Below are 20,944 nucleotides of genomic sequence, written 5' to 3'. Positions count from 1 at the left end.
GGGCAGTAAAACTATGTCATGTGAAAAGAACCAGACCCAGGCCAAAGATAACAATGCTATGTAGCCTCTCTGAGGCCAATGAGGATTTTGTTTTACAAGATGTGTCCGTGTTTGGTCAGTACAGCCAGAGCGGAAGGTAAATGAAAGAACATTACTTTAAAGGCATTAAAGAGCAGGCCAAAGGGAAGCTGGGTTAGAAGTGCAGGATTGACGCACAGCCAGCCAGGCACAGCCTTGGTTCCCATCTATGGAGCCAGGACACAGCCCTCAACTGCTGCCGAGTGCGTCTGCTATAAACACTGCAGCTGCTTCAAGGCTTCCCTGCATCCCTCAGGCCCTCCTTCCCTTCCCTCGTTTCCTTTCTTCCTCAGAAAGTCCACACAAACTCATTTAAAAACGACTAATTCCCCGTACTCTGGATTGCTGTGAGATCAAGGCCATAGCAAGACACCATCCCAAAACAAAAGGCTGATGAGAAGGTTCAGCATAAGAGCACCTACTTCCAAGCTTGCCAGCTTGAGTCCATCCCTAGAGCCCATATGGTGGAAGGAGAGAACCAGCTCTGGCTGGTTGTCTTCTGACCTCCGCATGCTTGTACCCCCCTCACACACACATACACACAAAAATAAATCAATGTAAAAAAATTAATTAAACAAAACAAAAAATGACTAGTTACATTCTTTCACAATCAAGCTTAGAAATCAATCAAAGCATGTAAAAAGTTTTTAAAGATTACATATTTAATTTATAGGCTGTGGGAGGAGCATATTTTAGAGAAAACAGACTGAGCTGAGGAAATGACTTTGGCCAGCTTGACATGGATCACTGGACTGCACACTATCTAGGTGGCTTCAGCTCTACAGTTTCAGGATTGTCCTTTGCTCAAGTGTGTCATGGTCATTCAGGAGGGCAGATGCTCTGTGTGCACTTCCCACCGGCTTCTAGTAAATAGTGGTCCTGAGTGCGACCAAACATACAGTGGTGTGAACAAGGTAAATGGGACAGGAAATCAAAAATACTGAATTTGAACCAAGTCCACCAAACAGATGTTTACACCAGCTATACGATTGGGCTGGGGATTCTGATTCCACTCTTTGATAAAGACCCTCAAACGAGTAGGAGCTGAAGAAATTTGTGAATTTTGAGTTATCCTGAAATGTCCATTAAAAGACGTAACTGCTATGTTCTCCAACTTTCCCAGCAAAGACAGAACTGACAGCTTTTGAAGACAGACTTCCTGGCCTTTTGACAGGAATAAGTGAAGAGAGGGAAGAGGGAAGAAAGGGAGGAGGTAGAGGAAGAAGGAGGCAGGCAAGCGCAAGCGTTGTCAAATTAGGTCTGTCTGGGCAGAGTCTGCCGTGAGTCACTAACTGTAGGGGTATATGCTTTCTTCTTAAAGTTTATACAGATATTAGCCCAAATCCTTATTAAATGATTTCAAGTTGAAAAGCATTTGGCATAAAATATAAAACAAATGTTAAATGTCTCCAAAGTCATATCGAACAGAAACAATTATTAGGAGCATAAACAGGATAGGGCAGGTCCTCAGATCGTTCATTCAGAATGAACTGCTGTACTGTGCTAATAGGAACCAGAGCGTTCCAAGTGAAAATATGCATTTAAAGTGACATTTAATATTGCCTCTAATGACCGCCTAATTGACCTATTGAAGTGTGATTGGCTTTCAATTTTTCCGCTGAAGAAACTAAAGAAAAAAAACGCCATTGTTGAGTATAATCAACTTGCTTACTCTCTCATCTGTATACAGCTACAAAATTCAGGTATGAAATATATTATATGGAAATTTTGCTCTCCTTGCTCTTTCTCAAAGAACTGAAAGGACAGTAGGCAATAGGCATTTTTACCAAAGAAAGACTGGTGAATACCTACTGGCTCAAACACCACCCTTTAATGGAGAATTTTCCAGGAATGGCATCCAGGAGAGCGCAATGTTAGGCAGAACTTTACAACTATGCTGTTAAAAGTCCCCAAAACTAGAGGCTTGCCCAGAGAGGGGTGGGGCTTTCTAGGCTTCTTACTCTCTAGAGTAGGTCTCAACATGCTTGTTCTTTCCACTCCACTTTGGGGTGCTTACCTCCAGGAGAGATGTAGAAACAGTTGAGTTGAGCTTCACGTACCACCTTGCCCTTGAACTTCCCCTCTGTTTCCTCAGACAGGTGACTGGAAAGCAGCTGATATGGGGGTGTAGTAGGCTGAACGAAGGCTCGAATCATTGTGAATTTCCAGTTGTACTAGTAACTTGATTTCACAACTAAACAAATGTCCCACTTGTGACCTTTTTTCCCTTGTACTTTTTTAAAATTCAGAAATGATTTCTGCAGCCACCATGAGGGCCATAAATGTTTACATACACAGCCTGTCACTCGACTGCGACTTTGGGTTAATACGTTCACGTTTAGAATTCTGAAAGCACACCTCCCTCCTTGGCTCTTCTCCGCTGCATCTTTCCACCTTTGCTGCTGTGCTGAGACTTGTGCAGGGAGAAGCCCTCCCCCACTGGCTTCACAGGAGCCCTTGGATGGAAATGTGAAGCAAATGGCTTCTGTCAGCCTGTCAGCTCATCACCTCTTGAAGACATGATGAGTTCTGGTCTTTATATATCACCACGAGCTGCTCTGGCCCAGCCTCTCGTGTGGAAGACAGATAGGACTGCGGTAGGGGTGGTAGACCCAGGGCCCACGATGCAGAAAACTTCAGCTGGAATGTGCACTTTCATGGAATTCACAGTGCAGTGCAGCTCAAGTTGCAAAACTATTTTAGGGAGAAGAAAATACAGGCCCAGTCCTACATTTTATCTTGGTGTCACTTTTCAGTGGCCAAAAGCTGTTTTTTATTCCCCTCCTCCTAGTTATTTAAACCTTATGTTCAAACTAAAATTGTTTCAAGATGATCCCATTATTATTTTTAAGGCCGTGTTGCTTCATAGATTAAATGATTGGGTCTTAAATATCTATAATGTCCTAAATAACAATGACTAACCCAGCTTTTTCCTTTGACGTTTGAAAGTTTCTGCCCCAAACCTGTGTTTTAGCATCTCATGATAATGAAGATGTCAGACCGTGTTTCTGTTTGTGTCACCAGGTTTAGCACCCTGCCCTTAGGACAGTCTAGTTCCTTATGTCAAATGCCACATATGAAGGAGAATGACATCTGAAATGTTTGTACATAGTCTGCTGGTGGGACCCACATTGTCACTTTCTCTGCCAGTGGGCCTTGTCTGGTTACATTGTGGTTTGCTCCCTTGCTGGTTTGGGAAACCCTGTCTCCAAAGAAGAAGAAAAGTTTTCATTGTGGCCAAAAGACCCAGAGCAGGCTCCTAGTATTATAACTAAGACCAAAGCAAGCAAACACATGAAAGTTGTTAGATTTATAAAGTGGTTGAGTGTCCGTGATCCAACTTGATCTCATAAGAACAAGACTGAAGGGTTGCCATGCAGGAGTCTGTAAGGAATCTTGAGTGGGGAATCATTTCTGGTGGATGGGAAGTAGCCTGGAATTTGAAGTTTCCAGAAACACAGTTAATACTCTTGAGATGCAAGAGTTGTGTTTTGGCATAAAAGTGCTCATGAAAAGCACATGGACTTGAGAACACCCATGTCCTTATTTTTCTTAGATTTGTCAGAATACTGAGGAGTTTGAGTGTGTGTGTGTGTGTGTGTGTGTGTGTGTGTGTGTGTGTGTGTTTGTGTTTCTACCTGCGAGAATAACCTGGTTCAACAAAGACTGGGGCCTTCCTCTTACTTTTCCCCTTCATAGGTAGGTAGCTGAGACAAAGATTGTGCAGACAGGCTGGAGAGATGTCCCAGTGCTTAAGAGCACTTGCTGCTTTTCCAGAGGACCCAAGTTTGGCTCCCAGCAGATCAGCTCACTGGTGCCTGCAGCTCCCATTCCAGAGGATCCAATGCCCTCTTCTGGCCTCTTCAGGCACCTGCACACATGTGGCATGCACATACACAGACACATACGTTTACATATACATAAATAAAAACAAATCTTTTTTTTAAAAAGTCTGCATACACTTGACTAGTATAAAAACAAAGATTAAACCCTCCATTTAATGTATTTTGGCAAGTTAATAATTTAGACTTATAGCACTTCTTTAAGATGCCTGCTTAAAGCAGCATTAAAAAGACACTTCCTGTACCATTTGATGTTCGAATCAGTACTGTCCTGAGGCAGAAAATTTATGTCTGGGCACTGGTGAGGTGGGTGGGGGGAAAGGTGTGTTAGAATATCTTAGCTGTCTTCATAACAAAAGAGTTGAATGTTTTGAAAGCTTAAATTTATAAATGTTTTCCTTTAAAAGTTTGTTTTTTGCTGATTTTCATTGGTCTATCATAATATTGCTGCTGTTTTCAATAAAGTTCTTTCAAATGTACATGTAGTTCATGTTTTGCTTATATGATTATTTACACAGTACCACCAGGTCCTCAACCAGATATTTACAAATGTGTTCTGCAACTGTTTTAGCCTTTGCTATGAAGGTGATAGAGCTGGGTACCCACTAAGTTTAGTACACAACTTATTTGAAAAATCGTAACTCAATCAATTGCAGTTATATTATGCCACATTTCCCTTCATTGCTAAATGACTAGGCTGTAGCCATATATAGTCTTTCAACATTTGTAAATTTTCTGAATAGACATTTTGAAATGAGATTTATTATTAAAATTTATTTTTTCTAGCTCCCTATCCTAACAGCTCACAGCCAATTTTTCAGTTAACATATTCCTGGTAGAAAAAGAGGGAGTGGGGTTTTTCAGGCATAATTTGAGCATCAGGTTTCTGAATATTTAAAAATAAAGATGAAATGTGTTTGTGAAATGTGCAAATAGAATATAGAAACAATGAAGTCTCAAGCCAAGTTTCAAAATCCTGATTTCATTTTCAGTCTGTAGTCACTTAAGGAGCACTCACCGAATGCCTGTTGAATTATGGTGCTGCACTTTTAACAAAAGCAGACTTCACTGGTTTCGTGTGTGAATGTGGATGTGTGTGTACAAAATCACCAAGATTTCCAATGTTAGATTTTTAAGTTTTGACTCCAGTGACTGGTTTCATTTATTTACTAATTCATTGAATTAACTCATTCACTACCTAAAATCTTCTAAATTCTTAAGTATTTTCCTCCAGGATGAAAGGGAATTTCTTTACATTGTGTGATTTTAAAGATACTCATAACTTGTTCTGTGTTTCATTTCCAGTGTCCATTTATGGGATTTGGTTTTATGATAAGGAAGAATGCCAAAGAATTGCAGAACTTATGAAACAGTAAGTGCCAAAAGGCTAAGTATTTTTCAGGACCTGGTGCTTTTGTTTGTATTTCTAGGTGTGTAAAGCAATGCTGACCATAACAGGAAGCATTTCACAGCCAGCATCTTCAGTTGATCAGGAAACACCTGATACCACTTATAAATACAACAGCGTAAGCAATGGCTGGCCATACTTTCTCTAGGTCTGCCCTCTGTTTTGCCCCACATAATGCGAGCCATTCCAGATGGCAGTTTTCTGTGGTATTGTCTTCATTTGTAAATAAGCAGTTTTTGCTCTGAAAAGTTGTGTGCCCTTCAGTGAAAAGAACGTGCAGAACCAGCCTGAAAAGCTGCTCCGGCTCCTCCAGAGCCCTCTGCTTCCTTTATGCCCTTTCTAAAAAGCTTTCCTTTTTAACTGTGAGTGTTCTGAGCTCAGAATTCCCTATGCCTCAAAAGCCAAGTGTTTAGGATAATCTTTGTCCCCATCTCTGGACATATCAGTTCATGATCAGAGCTCTCTCTCTCTCTTTCCCTCTCCCTCTCCCTCTCCCTCTCCCTCTATCTATCTTACACACACACACACACATACACACACACACACACACACACATGTGCGAGCTATTTATTTCTCTTAACGTTCTGATACCTGTGCTTAGCCCATTCTGCTTCTGGGAAACTTCTGCGTTGCTGTCTGGCTTTCCTACTCTTGGCTCCCCTGGTTCATCAGGAGGAGGCCCAGGTAAGGCTGGTGAACTGTAACCAGTTCTAGGCTTGGCTGCTCGCTATGAGCCAGTCAGTATTTTCCCTGCTATTTATGGAAATGGCCAAGAGCCTCAGAACGAAGTGAGTTTCCTACCCATGCTGGGTCTCAGCCCTGGACAGCTGCTCCCTGAGTGGGTATGATGCCACAGTCCTGTCTACAAAGAACCCATTTCCATTTCTAAATCCAGGGGCAGTGATATGAAAAAGTGACCCCCAACAGAATGAAAACTGGGAGCACATTTTTATAAATAAAATTGACTCCTGAAAATCTCGCTTGCAAGAGCTAATTTTAGACAACTAGCTCAAGTCACAGATGGTGATTAAGTGTGCTCAAACTGGTATTTACCACCATAACAACTAATTCCTAGAACATTTCATGTTATCGTAATTGTGCAGGGGATGATAATACCAGGATCTCATGTGGATTAAAAAATACCCTGTGGCTCAGCCAAGAGGTCATGGTAAACCTGTTAGCATTCTGCAATAATTGCTTAATAACTTGGGCAGGAAATTGATTATTACTAGCAATGAGCAGCTGATTTGTATGGATTCTGATCCCTTTCCTAGTTAGAATAAAACCTCTCAGTAACTTCTCGGGTCTTATTTTACCATTAACTTTGTGTATTAATAAAAGTATTTGAGCTGAAATTCAAAGGTGTTTTTCTTGATGTTTCCTTGCAGCATGTAGGATAATGTGAGCAGAGTTAGGATGGAGCCTTCACTGTATCTCTAAACTGTCAGAGAACTGCAGGGATTGAGCTGGTACAGTCAACCTTGCTTGACCTCAAGGCATTCAGGAATGAAGAGAATCTGTGCATTCTGTTCATCCCTGCTTGAGCATTCAAATAGGGCCTCCTCCACAGTCAGTCACAGCCACTAGGCCCTGCTGCTGTTGTGTACACGCAGCCATGGTTGAGACCACCACCGATGAGCAGGGCTGCGTTTGTTACCCTCTTTACAAAAACAGCTGGGGCAGGATTGGGTCCACAGATCCCAGCTTTCTGACTCCTCCTCTGGACTCACATATGTGACCCATTGACTCAAGACTTCATTCCTCACTTTCTGTCTTAAGTGCCTAAGCAGTCTGTTCCTAAGATGGTTATAGTAGAAAGGAAACACTTGAGTGAGAACTGGGGCCATTGACTTTGACTTGATTTTCTTGATGTGCATCTCCCCTTGTTTCTAGCCTAACTGAGTATGAACAGTTGAAAGCTTGTCATGGAGCAGGAGCAGGACCTTCCCCAGTGACCCTCAGTTCAGGAGACGGCCGAGAAGTAGATATCTTACAGATGCTCACCAAGGCCAAAGATGAGTACACGAAGGTGAGTCTGCCCTTTCTTTTGATAGTACTTACCCCAGCAAGATCCTCACTGAGAAAGATGTTAGGCTCTTCTAAACAAAAGAGGATAAAATCAAAATCTATTTGCTTTTAGTAGGCTCTTTACTTTAAACTAAATTAAAAGGTAGCCTAAGAAATCTATAGCCTTCATACAAACAAACAGTATCCAGTTAGAAGACTTACAGTGACAACAAATTACATAAAAAATCCTTTCCCACCAAATTCATGTCAGTATGGTTGGTTCAGGCCTGTAATCCCAGCAAGAGGAGGGCAAGTTCCAGACCTTATCTCAAAAATTAAAGCATGGATCCTGGCAAAAATGGCTCAGTGAATAGAGGCACCTGCCACCAAATTTGATGACCTATTTGATCTTCAGGACCCATAGAGTGGAAGGAGAGAACCAACTCTGACAAGTTGTCTTCTTCTGACCTCCACACATGCACTGTGGTACTCCCCTCAGCCCCCCACATACATAATAAATAAAATATAAACTTTAAATGTAAAACAAAAAGCATTAGAGACTTGAACAAATGGAAATATATGTCCTGTTCATGGATAAAGAATAAGAACCTGATGCCCTCTTCTGGTCCCTAAGGGCACAAGCACATACCCCTACACAGACACACAGACACTCACATAATTAAAATAATAATAAACAGCTGGGTGTGGTGGCGCACGCCTTTAATCCCATCACTTGGGAGGCAGAGGCAGGTGGATCTCTGTGAGTTCAAGCCCAGCCTGGTCTACAAAGCGAGTTCCAGGCCAGCTGGGGCTACAGAGAGACCCTGTCTCAAAAAGACCAAAAAAAGGAAAAAAAAGAATAAGAAGATTGAATGTAAAGTTGTCAGCTCTCCTTTACTCTCTAAATTTAAGCTGATCCTTAAATAAATGCCACTGATTTCTTTCCTCCTTCTCTTTCTTTTCCCGAAGCAGATAAGTTGATTGTAAGGTTCATGAGGAGAAATAGCCAAGAAAGAATAGCTACAAGATCCCTGTTAAAAAAATTTTTTTAAAAACCAGCAATATTGACAGGGGGCCATGAGGTATTCATCTATAAATAGCCAGGTAGGCTGATGGGATAGATGGGAAACCAGAATTAGATGCAATCATAGATGAAACTCATAATATGATAAAGTAACTATTTCAAATCAGTTATGTGAATGCATTGTTATGTAAATGGTGTTGAAGTAACAGGTACCCATTTGATAAAATACCAAATTCGTGTCATACCTCAAGCCATGTACCAGGATAAATCCCAAATGCATTAGAAAAAATTAGAAGAGCGTTTACGTGGATCTCTTTGCAGTCTAGGAAAAAGGAAATCTTCCTAGCTGCACCTTAAAATCTCAAACCACTTAATTTCAAATACATAAAACATAAGTGAACATTTGGCGAGGTTTGAAAAAAATAGAAGCAGGTGAAGTGTTTAACTAAGAAGGAATATTCACACCTAAAATTCAGGAAATGGGTTAGATCCCCAAAAATTGATTTATGAAAGATTATGATTCTCTGAACAAAAAAGTAAAATTAAATTAATAAAAAATAAAATAAGAATCTTAGAATTTGGAAACTAGGTAAAAACTAAGAGTATATAACTGAATATCATATGATATAACTACTTAGAAAAATCATGACTGAATCATAATGTTGAACTGAACAGTCTTAGTAGATCGTACGTTAAGGATAAAAGAACTAAAAGAAATTATAAAGTTAATTAAATGACTTTATTAATAGAAATATTGGCCTCAAAATTTTCAGATGTCATAGATATAATAAATAAATTATGTCGGGGCTGGAGAGATGGCTGAGCAGTTAAGAACACTGACTGTTCTTGCAGAAGACCCAGAACGGGGATCCGACAGCCTCTTTTGACCTCTGTGGGCATTGCACAACACAGGTGCACTTAACTACATGCAGGCAATACACTCATACACATAAAATAAAAATAATAAATAAAATTTTAAAAAAAAAGAAATTATGTTGATGAGGCCAGAACTAAAACCTCAGTATAAACAGAAGAAAAAAAATCAAAACTGCATATTAAGTACTAAATGGAGATAGCAGAATTACTTCATGTTTTTGTTTCTTTTCTGATGGGGAGGTAGTATTTTTGAGACAGGGTCTCCCTATAGCCCCAGCTGACCTGGAACTCACTATGGAGACCAGGCTGGCCTCTATCTCACAGAGATCTGCGTGCCTTTGCCTCCCAAGAGCTGGGATTAAAGGCATGTGCCGCCAAGCCCAAAATATGTTTTGTTCTTTAATTATGGGAACAGAAACAGAAAGTGGTGGCCCATGCCTTTAATCCCAGCACGTAGGAGTCAGAGGCAGGTGGATCTCTGTGAGATCCAGGCCAGCTGGGACTACAGGGAGACTCTGAAAGAAAATTCCTAACTCTTTCCCTGAAAAGACTTAGAAATGCATGATACCCCAGTAGCAATAATCCCCTCCACTGCCCAGATTGATTTTCAAGCTGTCATTTCCTTCTGAAAGATAACAGGGCTCCTTGAAGAAATTTCTGACTGCAGGTCTCAACACCAAATGAATAGGATCCTATGCAATGAACACTATAACCAGCTTACAAGACAGTGGATCAGAATACCCCAGCAATGCATTTTAATTGTGTGTGTGTGCGTGTGTGTGTGTGTGTGTGTGTGTGTGTGTGTGTCTAAATGAGGGTGCTCATGAGCCATGGTATGCATGTGGAAGTCAGAGGACAATGGACAATGTCAGGAGTGAGTTCTCTCCTCACCATGTGGGTTCCAGGGAACAGACTCTGGTTCTAGGGTGCAGACTCAGGTCGTCAGGCTTGTGCTACAAGCACCTTTTTTTACCTGTTGACCATGTCAACCTGACATTGGTAAGAGGAGTGAATTAAGCATTTTTACTGCCTGCCCTGAAAGGATCATATTTCAGAATAACCAAGCAGCCCTTGTCAGTGAGGGAAGGTTCTTCTCTACCCAAACCCTCCAGATATTAGGTAGAAAGAGAATGACAGAACGTAAAACATGCTGGTAAATGACTGATTCCAGCAGGAACACCTAGTGATGCTACTTTGGTATGTAAGGTTGATGGAAACTTGATCTTGGAAGGACCAGGCTGCCACCCCCTGCAACCTGACTGCTCAGCAGCACCTCAAGTTGGGCAGCCAGACATTCTGACCTCCCAGTAAGATGAGACATAGAGCAATGCACATCACCTTGAGGTATTATTGCCAGATTTACTCTGGAATCACAGCAAGCCATAAGCTCCAACTCTCTAGTTTATAGACAGTGAAACTCCTCGTCTAGTCAGAGTCTCCACACATAACAAGTAAAGCTGCCGAGTGGATGAAGCATGAATACAGTAAGCCCCAGTTTGGGTCAGAGGTACCTCATTCCTAACTTCAGACAGTAACAGCTATTTCTGGGTTTCTTTTCCTGTTTTCTTTTTAAAAAATATTTTTATTTATTATTTTCATTTTATGTGTATGAGTATATGAGCATGTATGTGAGTGCATCTGTGTCATGCAGTGCTGCGGAGGTCAGAAGAGGCTTCGGATTCCCCTGGAACTGGAGTTAAGGACGGTTCGTAGCCACCATTTGGGTGCTGGGAATCAAACCCGGGTCCTATACAAGAGCAGTCAGTGCTCTTAACCACTGAACCATCTCTCCGGCCCTATTTCTGGGTTTCTTAATTCTCCGAAAGTCACCAAAAAGTATCCTAATGATTGGTCATACCTTATAAATTGTATTGTATTAGGCACATCAGAGGTTTTTTTAAAAAAAATGATTGTTTGTTGTTGTTGTTTGTTTTGGAGTAGGGGAGTGAGTTGAGACAGGGTCTCCCTATAACTCCAGGCGGCCTGGAACTTGCTATGTAGACCAGTTTGGCCTTGATCTCACAGAGATCTTCCGGTCTCTGCCTCCCAAGTGCTGGGACTAAAGGTGCGCACTAGTCATACTTAACCACTGAGCTACTTCCTTGGCCCCTCACAGCCTGGCCAGTTCTAGCAGACAGCAACAGGTTAAGCTAGATACTCAGGCTAGCCCAGCCTGCCGCACTTCTCATCTCAGATCACACACTCCAGGCAGCAACAGTTCTCTGCCTTACCAAGGCCAGGTACCTGCCACTGGGCTTCTGACAGTACCTGCAAGCCTTGTAGCCTGTACTCCCACTAGCCAGCCCTAAACTTTCCTTTTCCTGACTCCTGACCACCCTGTAACTACCATGTGTGGCCTGTGTAGTAAGGACATCTGAGTACTATGAACTTTGCTTCTCTAGAGCCTCTCTGTCCTGGGTGGCCCCTCCCAGCTGACCATCACACTGGCACCCTCAGAAACACACAGTATTGGTGACTGAATTCAAGGCATTAGTAGCATCGTGTTACTGATCAAGTTGACTTCCCTGTACATCCTTCTTGGTTTGTCATTGCCTGGTGTGTGAACTTGGACTCTTCAGGCCCTCCATCACGTGATCTCGGAGTATTCTACAGATACATGAAGCTGCCAGAGTCACAATTTTACTCCTTGAAGGCTTCCTGCCTTTGCTCACGCTTTTCCCGCCCCTTCTCCACCAATCCATGTACAACCAGTCTTTCAAGAACCTCCCTAGCTAGACTTCGATGCTCTCCTGCTAGCGTTTGTCATATTCTAGAACCCTTCTTCCATCTTTGTTGACCCCTCTAGTGCATGGAGGCATTTTAGACCATGTTCAGGCCATCAGTAAAGTGGGTCTAGTGTGAAGAAGTGGGAAATGGAAACTTAAGAACAAGCTCAAGATTTTTTCCCTCTGAGTTCTTAAGAAGTGAGTGTCCATTTTTGGAAGTGTTTAAGAAGAGGTTACATAGTGGAGATGTTATGAAAGAATTTCATGCTTCTTGATAAGAATTAAACCAAGAGTTCTGAGGGTCTTTCTGGTTCTAGAATCAGGATTGGGGTTCAATTTTATTTTTTAAATGATTTTGTTATTTTTAAATTTTAATTGAAAAATAAAATTTGTATATATTAGGGTCTACAAGAGGATATTTTGATACATGTATACAGTGGAATGGCAAAAGCCGATTAACATATTGATTCACATACTTAGCATTTTGTGGTGAGAACACTTAAAATGTACTCTCAGCAAGTCTCACATATACAGTCTACTATTAACTGTAGTCACTGTGATGAACAATGACTTTAATCACTCCTCCTGTCTGCTGTCTTTTGAAGAGCATCTCCACAATACTCTGTTCCCCAAGCCATCTTCTCTTTGCTTTTATGAGTACCCCTTTTTAAAATTCCACATATAAGTAATGTCATGTAATATTTGTCTTTCTGTAGCTGATTTATTTCTCTTAACATATTATCCCCTTGTTTTTTCTATGTGATAACAAATGACAGGATTACATTGTTCTTTTTTGAAAACTGAATGATATCCATGTATGTGTGTCTTTATCCATTCGTCCATCAATGCATTTACTTCCTTAACTTGGCTGTTGTAAATAGTGCTGCAGTGAACATGGAAGTGCAGATGTCTCTTTGACATAATGATTTTATATTCTCCAGTTGTATACCCAGAAATGGAACTGCTAGATCTTTTGGTAGTTCTATTTTGATTTTTGAGGCACTTCTGTACTATTTTCTGCTAATTAGCTTACTACCAGTACTGTACTACGATTCCCTTTTCTCCACATCCTCACCAACTGGAGTGAGGTAATGCCTCTTTAGGACTTTGATTTGTATTTTCCTAATGATTAGGGTTGTCAGTTTGAGGCCAGCCTTGAGCTATGTAGTGAGACTCTGTCTCGAAAACAAAAGAAATCCAAGGATTCGGCCTGTAGTGAGTGGAGAAGCTAACTCTTGGCCTGTAGGGAAGGTAGAAAACATTTTTCCTTTTCTTGAACTTCAATGTCCGTGAGCATAAAAATTAAAGTACAGTAAGAGTCATTGCTTACTGTAAAGAAAGCACCCGCTTTTTTTAAAGTAGCAATAGGGAGGTTAAAGATCCTTTATGCATCTACTTCATAAGTCACCATCTGTGGTGGTTTGAATCAGGAACGTCCCCCATAGGCCCCAGGTATTTGAACACTTGGCCCCAGTTGGTGGCCCTGTTTGCAGAGGTTTAGGAGGTGCTGCCTGGCTCTAGAGGAAGCTCGTCACTGGAGATGGACTTTGAGAGTATGTTGCTTGCCCACTTCCAGTCAGTCTCTCTGCTTCCTGTGTCTCCTTAAAGGTAGGAGCTTTCGACTTTCTCATCCAGCCATGTCTGCCACCATGCCTTCCCAACATGATGGACTCTTAGGCCTCTGGGCAACAGAAAAGTAACTAGTATACCATCATTCCCTTGAGAAGAATGTAAAAATAGCACTTTATAGTAGAAAAAAGCAATTCCACACCCCATTCAATACTAATGCCTGGTGGCCAAAATATTGACAGAATTCTTGGAAGAGTGCAGTTATTCTTTTGCATGATTGACCTTACAAACATAGGTGCATACAGTAGTAACCAACCCCATCCTGTGTCCTCGAAGTACAGGATATGCCCCAATAGCTGGAAAACTCCTTGAGAACTGTGGGTTCTGAGGCACGGGAGGATGCCCATTGCTTATGCCCCGTCAGATGCAGTGAAAGAATTTTCAGGCCTTGAGGCTTTGACTGTACAGCTGAAACAAATGCTCCAGAATCTGTAACACACAGGTCGCTTTTATATTGTTTTCTTTGGTGTTTTAACAAAATGAACCCCAGCATCATTGCCCAGATCTTTTGTTAAGAATCCTACCATGTTAGCAACTGCATGGTTGGTTAGATTAATGAATGATAATGAGTCAGTAGTTGAAATGATGAGTCTTGTATCATCTGTTTATGAAAGTCTAATTTGTAGTGAGTGGATCAGAACAGTTTGTTTAAATTATTCTGTTTATGCAAGAAGTCATTTATTAAATAAAGATGAGGTTAGCAATTTTTAAATCAGTGGTTTGAGCCAGGTTCACATTTTGGTTTGTAGACCAAAAAGGTGTAGTTGCTTTAATTAGATGAAATATTTTTAGCAACTCTCCCTACTCTAGTTCAGATGTGTTATTTTATATTGTTTGACATTGAAACTTATTAAGCTACTTGTTTTTAAATCACTCCTTCCTAAGCAAACATATAGCCTTTATATTATCCAAGAGCTTGTGGGTCCTCCAGGTGAACTTAGGTTGGTGGTAGTATTTTAGGGCACTGATTTACACAAATAAGAAAAATTAAATTTGTAAATGACTTCTACCCATCAGAAAAGTAAAAGGGATTATCCTTCATGTACAAAAACTTACTTAACAAATAGCCACCTACCAATTAGATAAGAAAGGGTGTTCTTTTAAAAACACTAAATATTCTATTATTTACATCAAAATGAAGTATTTGGGGTTTTTTTCCATTTTAGTGTAAAACCTGTTCTGAGCCCAAACAGATGACCAGTTCTGCCATCTATGACAATCCCAATCTTATCAAACCAATCCCCGTGAAACCCAGTGACAACCAGCAGCAGCGACGACCTCTGCCCAGAAAGGTATGGATCCTCTGCTTTTTATCTTTGTGGCCTCTCTAAGATTCTTGAAGAGCTTTACTCAGGTGCTGCAGGGCAGGCCTGGTACTGTTGAGGGATGCTGAAGGTCAGTCTGAGAAAGGCAGGTTTCAGGTCAAAGAATACTGCACTATTGTTAATTTGCTCTTCCTCTACGAGAGCTGAATTTGCCACACGCTGCGTTCATGGCCCATGAGCCGGAACTCATTAGAAAAATCATATATTTTAAAATCAATACATGTTGCTGACATTGTCAGAGGCTACAGAAATATTACCCACTGGGTCTGTAATCTTCTGGGGTAGGTGGCTTCCAAGGCCACTAGCGAAGCCGCCACCATAGCAACACAATGAAATGTGACATTTCTGAGTACCTCTCTCTACTGGGAGCAATGCCAGGTACTGGGTGTTCAGCCTGGGGTACCTACTGTGGATTAGTTTGGAAGCAGGGAGCCCCCACTCTGGCCGTGTGTATATTCTGTGCTATTCAGAACAGTACAGTGCAAAACTTGCTGACTTTCAGGGCCCATTATTGATTGTTGAGGTAATGGCCTGTTATTTTATCATAGTTATTCCTAATTAAAGAGGTCTTTTTCAAGGAATTAGTTAAAATCAGTTCTGAAATTGAATGTGAACCAAATGACATAAAATGGCTAACTAATGAAAGTCTTGTATTGAATTTTTCAACAAAAGAAATACTTTCTAATTTAGTTTAGCTTTTTATTGCTTTTCATGAGAGTTATTTTATTTGAGTAAAGAAGCCAAAATATATTAACTTGAGAGTAGAGCTTGGGTTTTCAAGCAGGAGGTGGCAGAAAGAGGTAGAGCCCACACGGGGTAGGAGGGAAGAGCTGTAAGTGGCTGGGCCAAAGCAGATCTGCCTGCTAATTTTAAAGTCACTGATATGTAGGTGAAAAGATCAAGTTAGATTCAATTACTCATTTGTTTCCAGCTCTAACTTTCAATCATTCTGTAAAAAGCTATCAGGAACCTAAAAATTACTTTATTCTATTTATTTTCAGTACATCTTGTACTCAGCAACCCTTAAAGAGCCTTTGGTGTAGAGAGGGATTACCTTGCAATATACCTTGGAGTATAATTTTTACCCTCATCTGTGAACTGCAGACCCCTCCAGGGTCGCATGTTTTATCAATTGACCAGATACCACAATATAACTACCACCGTGGGGACTAGGAGAAGAGAATGCTGTGAAAATATTTGACATTTAAAAATCGGGCTTTTCACTGGGTGAGGTGTCACACACCTTTAATCCCATCACTCAGGAGGCAGAGGCAGGCAGATCTCTGTAAATTCCAGGTCAGCCTGGTCTACATAGTGAGTTCTAGGCCGGCTGGGCGCTGGGGCTACAGAAAGACCCTGTCTCAAAAACACACACACACACACACACACACACAAGTCAGGTTTTTCCAGCTAGGTATGGTGGCGCACTCCTTTAATCCCAGCACTTGGGAGGTAGAGGCAGACAGATCTTTGTGAGTTTAAGGCCAGCCTGGTCTGCATAGTGAGTTCCAGGACAGCTGGGGCTACATAATTAAAAAATAAATTAAAAATCTGGCTTTTCAAATTCATAACTTTCTCACCTTTCTCGTTGGTCTTTTGTAAAAGAAGCCATCAGATATTTTGTTCCATAGCTCTCCCCCTCGTAACCAAATTGTATGTTAACCCATTTGGGGGTATCATTTTTTTTCCAGACCTTAGACCCTGAGCCCCAACACTTATCTTTGACAGCTCTATTTGGAAAGAAAGACCAAGTTCCCTGTCAAGAGACGGTGACGCCCCCTCGGATTCTCTACCAGCAGCAGCAAGAGAAGCTTTCAGTTCATCAGGGGGTTAAATGCTCCTTGTCCCATGAAGAACCCAGAAAGCTCTCACCCCCTGTAGAGAAGCAACTCTGCCCAGCCATCCAGAAACTCATGGTCAGGAGCGCAAAGCTGCACCCCGAACAGCAGCCCTGTGAAAGAGGCAGTCCTAATCCTACAGTTCTTCCCGGACCCATCCAGCCGGGTTCCCTCTGGAACATTAGAACTTCGAACTCTTCACAAAGTGCATGCAGAACCCAGAAGCTGTTAGAGCAGCTCCAGAGCGCCTCCAGGACAGCACAGAAGTACAACCCCAGTGCAGCAGCACCTGTCAGCCCTGCTGTCCCCAGCAGCAGCCTCATCCTCTCTGCTGCCACTCAAGTGGCCCCAGTCCAAAGTGTGGCCCAGTCCCAGCTGGTCTATGTCAATGGCCACCTTCCACCTCCTACACTAGGACATCAGACTCTCAGGAAGGAGCAGTGCACACTACCCAGACAGGCCCTGCCCCTGCCTGGCAGCCAGGAGAGCAGCCCCACGGTGCTCCCTGCTCAGGAGCTACTGAGAAAGCTCCAGGCAGTGCAGCAGGAACAGCAGTTGCAAGCGGCCCCCCGGCCAGCCTTGGCAGCCAAGTTCCCTGTGTCAGCCCAGGGCTCAGGGACAGAGAAGCCCTTGGAGGCCTGGGTCAGCAAGCCAGCCAGCAAGGAGAAGCAGGCTCCTCTTCTGCAGGTAAATATCTACTGGGAAAAGCTACTATAGTAATGCGGTGGAATGTGCCGTTAGCTTCTGTGCCACATGGAACATGAGTCACATACATTTCTATTTACAACGGGTGCCCAGAGCCTCCCCTGTGCATTTCTTTACCCTTCACCTTGCCTTTCTGCCTGGAAAGAGAAGTTTCCCTTTGCTTAGCAGTCTGGAGCTCCCCTACCTGCTAGAAGTAGCTTAATTGACCATGGAAACCTACGGAGTCTGCTCTGACTTCTGGCTGCTTCTTGGTTTTCCTTCTGTGGTTGATTATTGCTTTGCTCATTGGTTTAGTGAATGATTTTGAGTGCTTCCTTTGTGTTGGGCTGGCACTTTGCTACACAGTAGTAGAGAAAGCAGGCTCCATACATCTGCAGCCTACAATCCTGTGGCTCTTGAGGTCAACAGAAACAAACATGAAAGATAGGGCTGCTTTTATTGCTTTCTAGATGATCAATATCATGAAGACCAGTCAGGGACACGTATACCACCACAGACTGCCAGAGAGCAGGACGTAGTGTCATCTCTAGAAATAGTGCGTCCTTCTGGGATGATGCTCTGTCTCCATCAGGAATTGAGACAGTGAGAGAGCCAGAAGCTGTTGGTCATCTGCCTGTGCTGACAGCGGAGGTCTGACCAGGTCTGTTTCCTTTTGGACTGACACAGTGTCAGTGAAAGTATGCTGGGGTTAAAGATCAGAAAGTTCTTCCTACTGCTGCATAGATTACCATTGGTCTTTTTGATGTGTTTTGTCACATAGCTTAAACAGGTCCTCAGAAATCACTCACTTTTTAAGAGCAAATGCCTGGGCACATCTGTGTATTCGTGTGTGAACCCAAGCCAAGGTGCTCTTTTCTATTAAAGTAGCAGGTGCGAGTGCCTCCCACCGCAGAACAAACACTTGGCCTTTCATTTTCACTCGCATCTGTGATGCAGTATTGACCCCCTTTAAAAGTGTCCGCTTTGATGATTTAGAATCTGAAAATCTGGGTTAACTGTCAGACTTAAACTTCCTCACATATAATTCTTTTTTGTTTTTAGTACTCACAAATGTCAGGAACCAAATAAGGAAAGTGTACATTCTGGCAGCCCACACTGTGCTCTTCCTAATGCTGGGACTCCTCCCTTGGGAAGCGTCAGCTCTCAACACCTCTCCTCAGGCTACAAAGAGGGAAAGCTAAAAGAAACAACAGCCTGTCTTCCTCTAGGCCATTTTCTGCCCCCGAAGATGCCAAGGGAGTGATGATAAAATTATAGCCACTTTAAATTGCCACTGCTTTGCTTCCTTCTCGTGAGTTTTGGAGTCTTTGAAACTGAGAAATAGTCCTCCTTTTTCTTACCTGAGGTAGAGATACAAGGTGGCTGTAGCAGTCAGCCAGAGCCAGCTCAGAATGTCACTTGCATGGCTGGGAAAACCACTGGAAAACTTAGTTTTAGACCTGTCAGCCAAGTGAATTATGTAGACTCACCCTACATGTGGGTCACAGTATACCAAGCTCCAGGTAACCCAGAGTTTGTCCCCATCCCATGATCCATCCCACTCCCTCATCCAGCCCCCACCCCCATGCCAGCCAGGAAAAGCAGAAGACATGCTCCCGGTAGATAGGCAGACCCCTCAGAGAAGGGGCAAACCCACAAATCTCAGTTCCTCTAGTGACAGGGAGAGAGACAGCAGAGGTGTGATGACACACAGAGGTGTGATGTTCACTGTCTCCTTGAAATGCCCAGGTTGGGAGCTGTTCTTGGACCTCACAAGCATATGCAGCCACTCCCAAGGGTGATGGGGCCGTAGGTCAGAGCAGTAGACGGCTAGTGCTGTGTAAAGCTAGCTGTCCTGAATGCATGTTGCCAAATCATAAAGAGAAGCCTGAAAAATAAAGTCTTACCCAGAGGCCAAGCTTCATGTACAGAGGCTGTGGAAGTCCACAGATTGTTTAGAGCTATTAGTAACTACGAAGGAAAACATTTGAGGGTGGAGCAGGAATGTGTCAGCTTTTCCCACCCAGGGGATCTGGAAGGGATTTCCACCCGGCACCCCTCTACCACCTCTTTGAGAGCAGGGCCTCTCCGGAGCTTGTGTTTCATGAGTTGCTCCCTAACTCTGCCTGTGTGCATGTCTTTGCTGTAAGCAGGTCGTCTAGTCTCAATGTATCCCTGCTCCAATGGCTCCTCTGCTCATACCCCTGTGGTTTTCACACAGCCTACCTGTGCCCCGCTGAGGGAAACTGACAGTAGGCTCATGGCCCTGGGAGACCAGAAACTGCCTGCTGCTTCCCCCAGCTGCCTCCTGCCTTTGCAGAACTGGGAGTCCTCCACTATGGCCAGCAGGCCCCTCACCAGGCTGCAGCTCCAGGAGGCACTGCTGAACCTCATTCAGGTAAGACCAGTCAGCCTACTGGTGGTCACCGTGACAGACTATTAGCTAATGCCTGCTTCAGAATGTGTAGAGTAACAACTCCCCCATGCCTAGCAGCTTCTGAACCCAGTAAACTGGATGATATTTAGAATACTAATCATAATCTCAGATGTCTCAGCCCATCAAGGGGTTTGTAACTCGGAGAACTGACTAAGGCCCCAAGCTGCCAAAAGAGAAGGAAGCATGTGTTGATGGCAAAAATTACATCTCTTTTCCTGACGCATGAGAATGATGCTGTGTAGTATAGAGAGGGAATAAAGGGGAGATTTGAAATGTAGGTAACTTTACTGGACTGGGGGGACAGGGAGTAGTGAACCATGAAAATTACCGATTAGACCCCAGGGTTCTCTCTTAGCCTCAGCAGAAGAACTCAGAGACTACCAGTCTGTGGCTATACATTTGCCGAAGCCACAAATTTTCCATAGCTCATGGGGAGAATCATGCTGGCTTTGGTAAGGTACCAATGAACCATGCCCAATTAATTAATGCCCAAAACAAGGTATACACATTGTGGGCAACTTGGAGGATTTTTAGGAACTACCAGCAAACTCCTAAGCCATTGGCTGAAGTGCTGTAGCTTTGGTCATTCCTCCTGACCCATCCTTCACACAGCAAAGCTGGCTTCCTTGTGCCTGGGTTGCCTATCTGGGTTGAGTGTTGTGAGTTCACATACTGACTGTGAAATCCAGCAGCTCTGTCCCAGCCTTGGCTCCAGCCCCGTAGCATCCCTGCACACAGGCAAACCCCACCAGCTGTCAGCACAAACCAGAGGTAAGCTGCTTAGCACCAAACCCAGTTCAACTCCAGGCCTTGGCTTCTCCACTCAAGTAACGGTCCCCGGGGCCTGTTGGCCTTGTTTTCCAGAATGACGACAATTTCTTAAGCATAATCTACGAAACATATCTCTTCAGTGTGACACAAGCAGCCATGAGAAAAACCACATAACTACAGGAGCGTAAAGCTTTGGACTGATCTCCCAGCTCCTTCCATGTGAAGTGCTGTGACCAGACACATTTCTGCCTTTTTAACAAACTATAGTAATATGAAATAAAATGATTTTGTACAGTTAA

The 20,944-nt window shown here is 42.9% G+C and overlaps 1 protein-coding gene across 1 annotated transcript in view; it reads left to right on the top strand.

Moving 5' to 3' along the window:
• Nucleotides 1–20,944, top strand: part of Dcp1b (decapping mRNA 1B) — a 48,932-nt gene extending 27,988 nt beyond the window's left edge. The window contains exons 4-9 of the mRNA XM_008839756.3: nucleotides 5,226–5,292; nucleotides 7,222–7,357; nucleotides 14,757–14,882; nucleotides 16,607–17,440; nucleotides 19,659–19,835; nucleotides 20,739–20,944. Of these exons, the coding sequence (XP_008837978.1) occupies nucleotides 5,226–5,292; nucleotides 7,222–7,357; nucleotides 14,757–14,882; nucleotides 16,607–17,440; nucleotides 19,659–19,835; nucleotides 20,739–20,819 (1,421 nt within the window). The 3' untranslated portion in view covers nucleotides 20,820–20,944. The remainder of the gene's footprint in view (nucleotides 1–5,225; nucleotides 5,293–7,221; nucleotides 7,358–14,756; nucleotides 14,883–16,606; nucleotides 17,441–19,658; nucleotides 19,836–20,738) is intronic.

This window comes from Nannospalax galili, unplaced genomic scaffold (assembly GCF_000622305.1).
Source record: "Nannospalax galili isolate Female #2095 unplaced genomic scaffold, S.galili_v1.0 scaffold199, whole genome shotgun sequence".
Taxonomy (NCBI): domain Eukaryota; kingdom Metazoa; phylum Chordata; class Mammalia; order Rodentia; family Spalacidae; genus Nannospalax; species Nannospalax galili.
The sequence above is the reverse complement of the archived record's forward strand: the minus strand, read 5'-3'. Positions and strand labels throughout refer to the sequence as shown.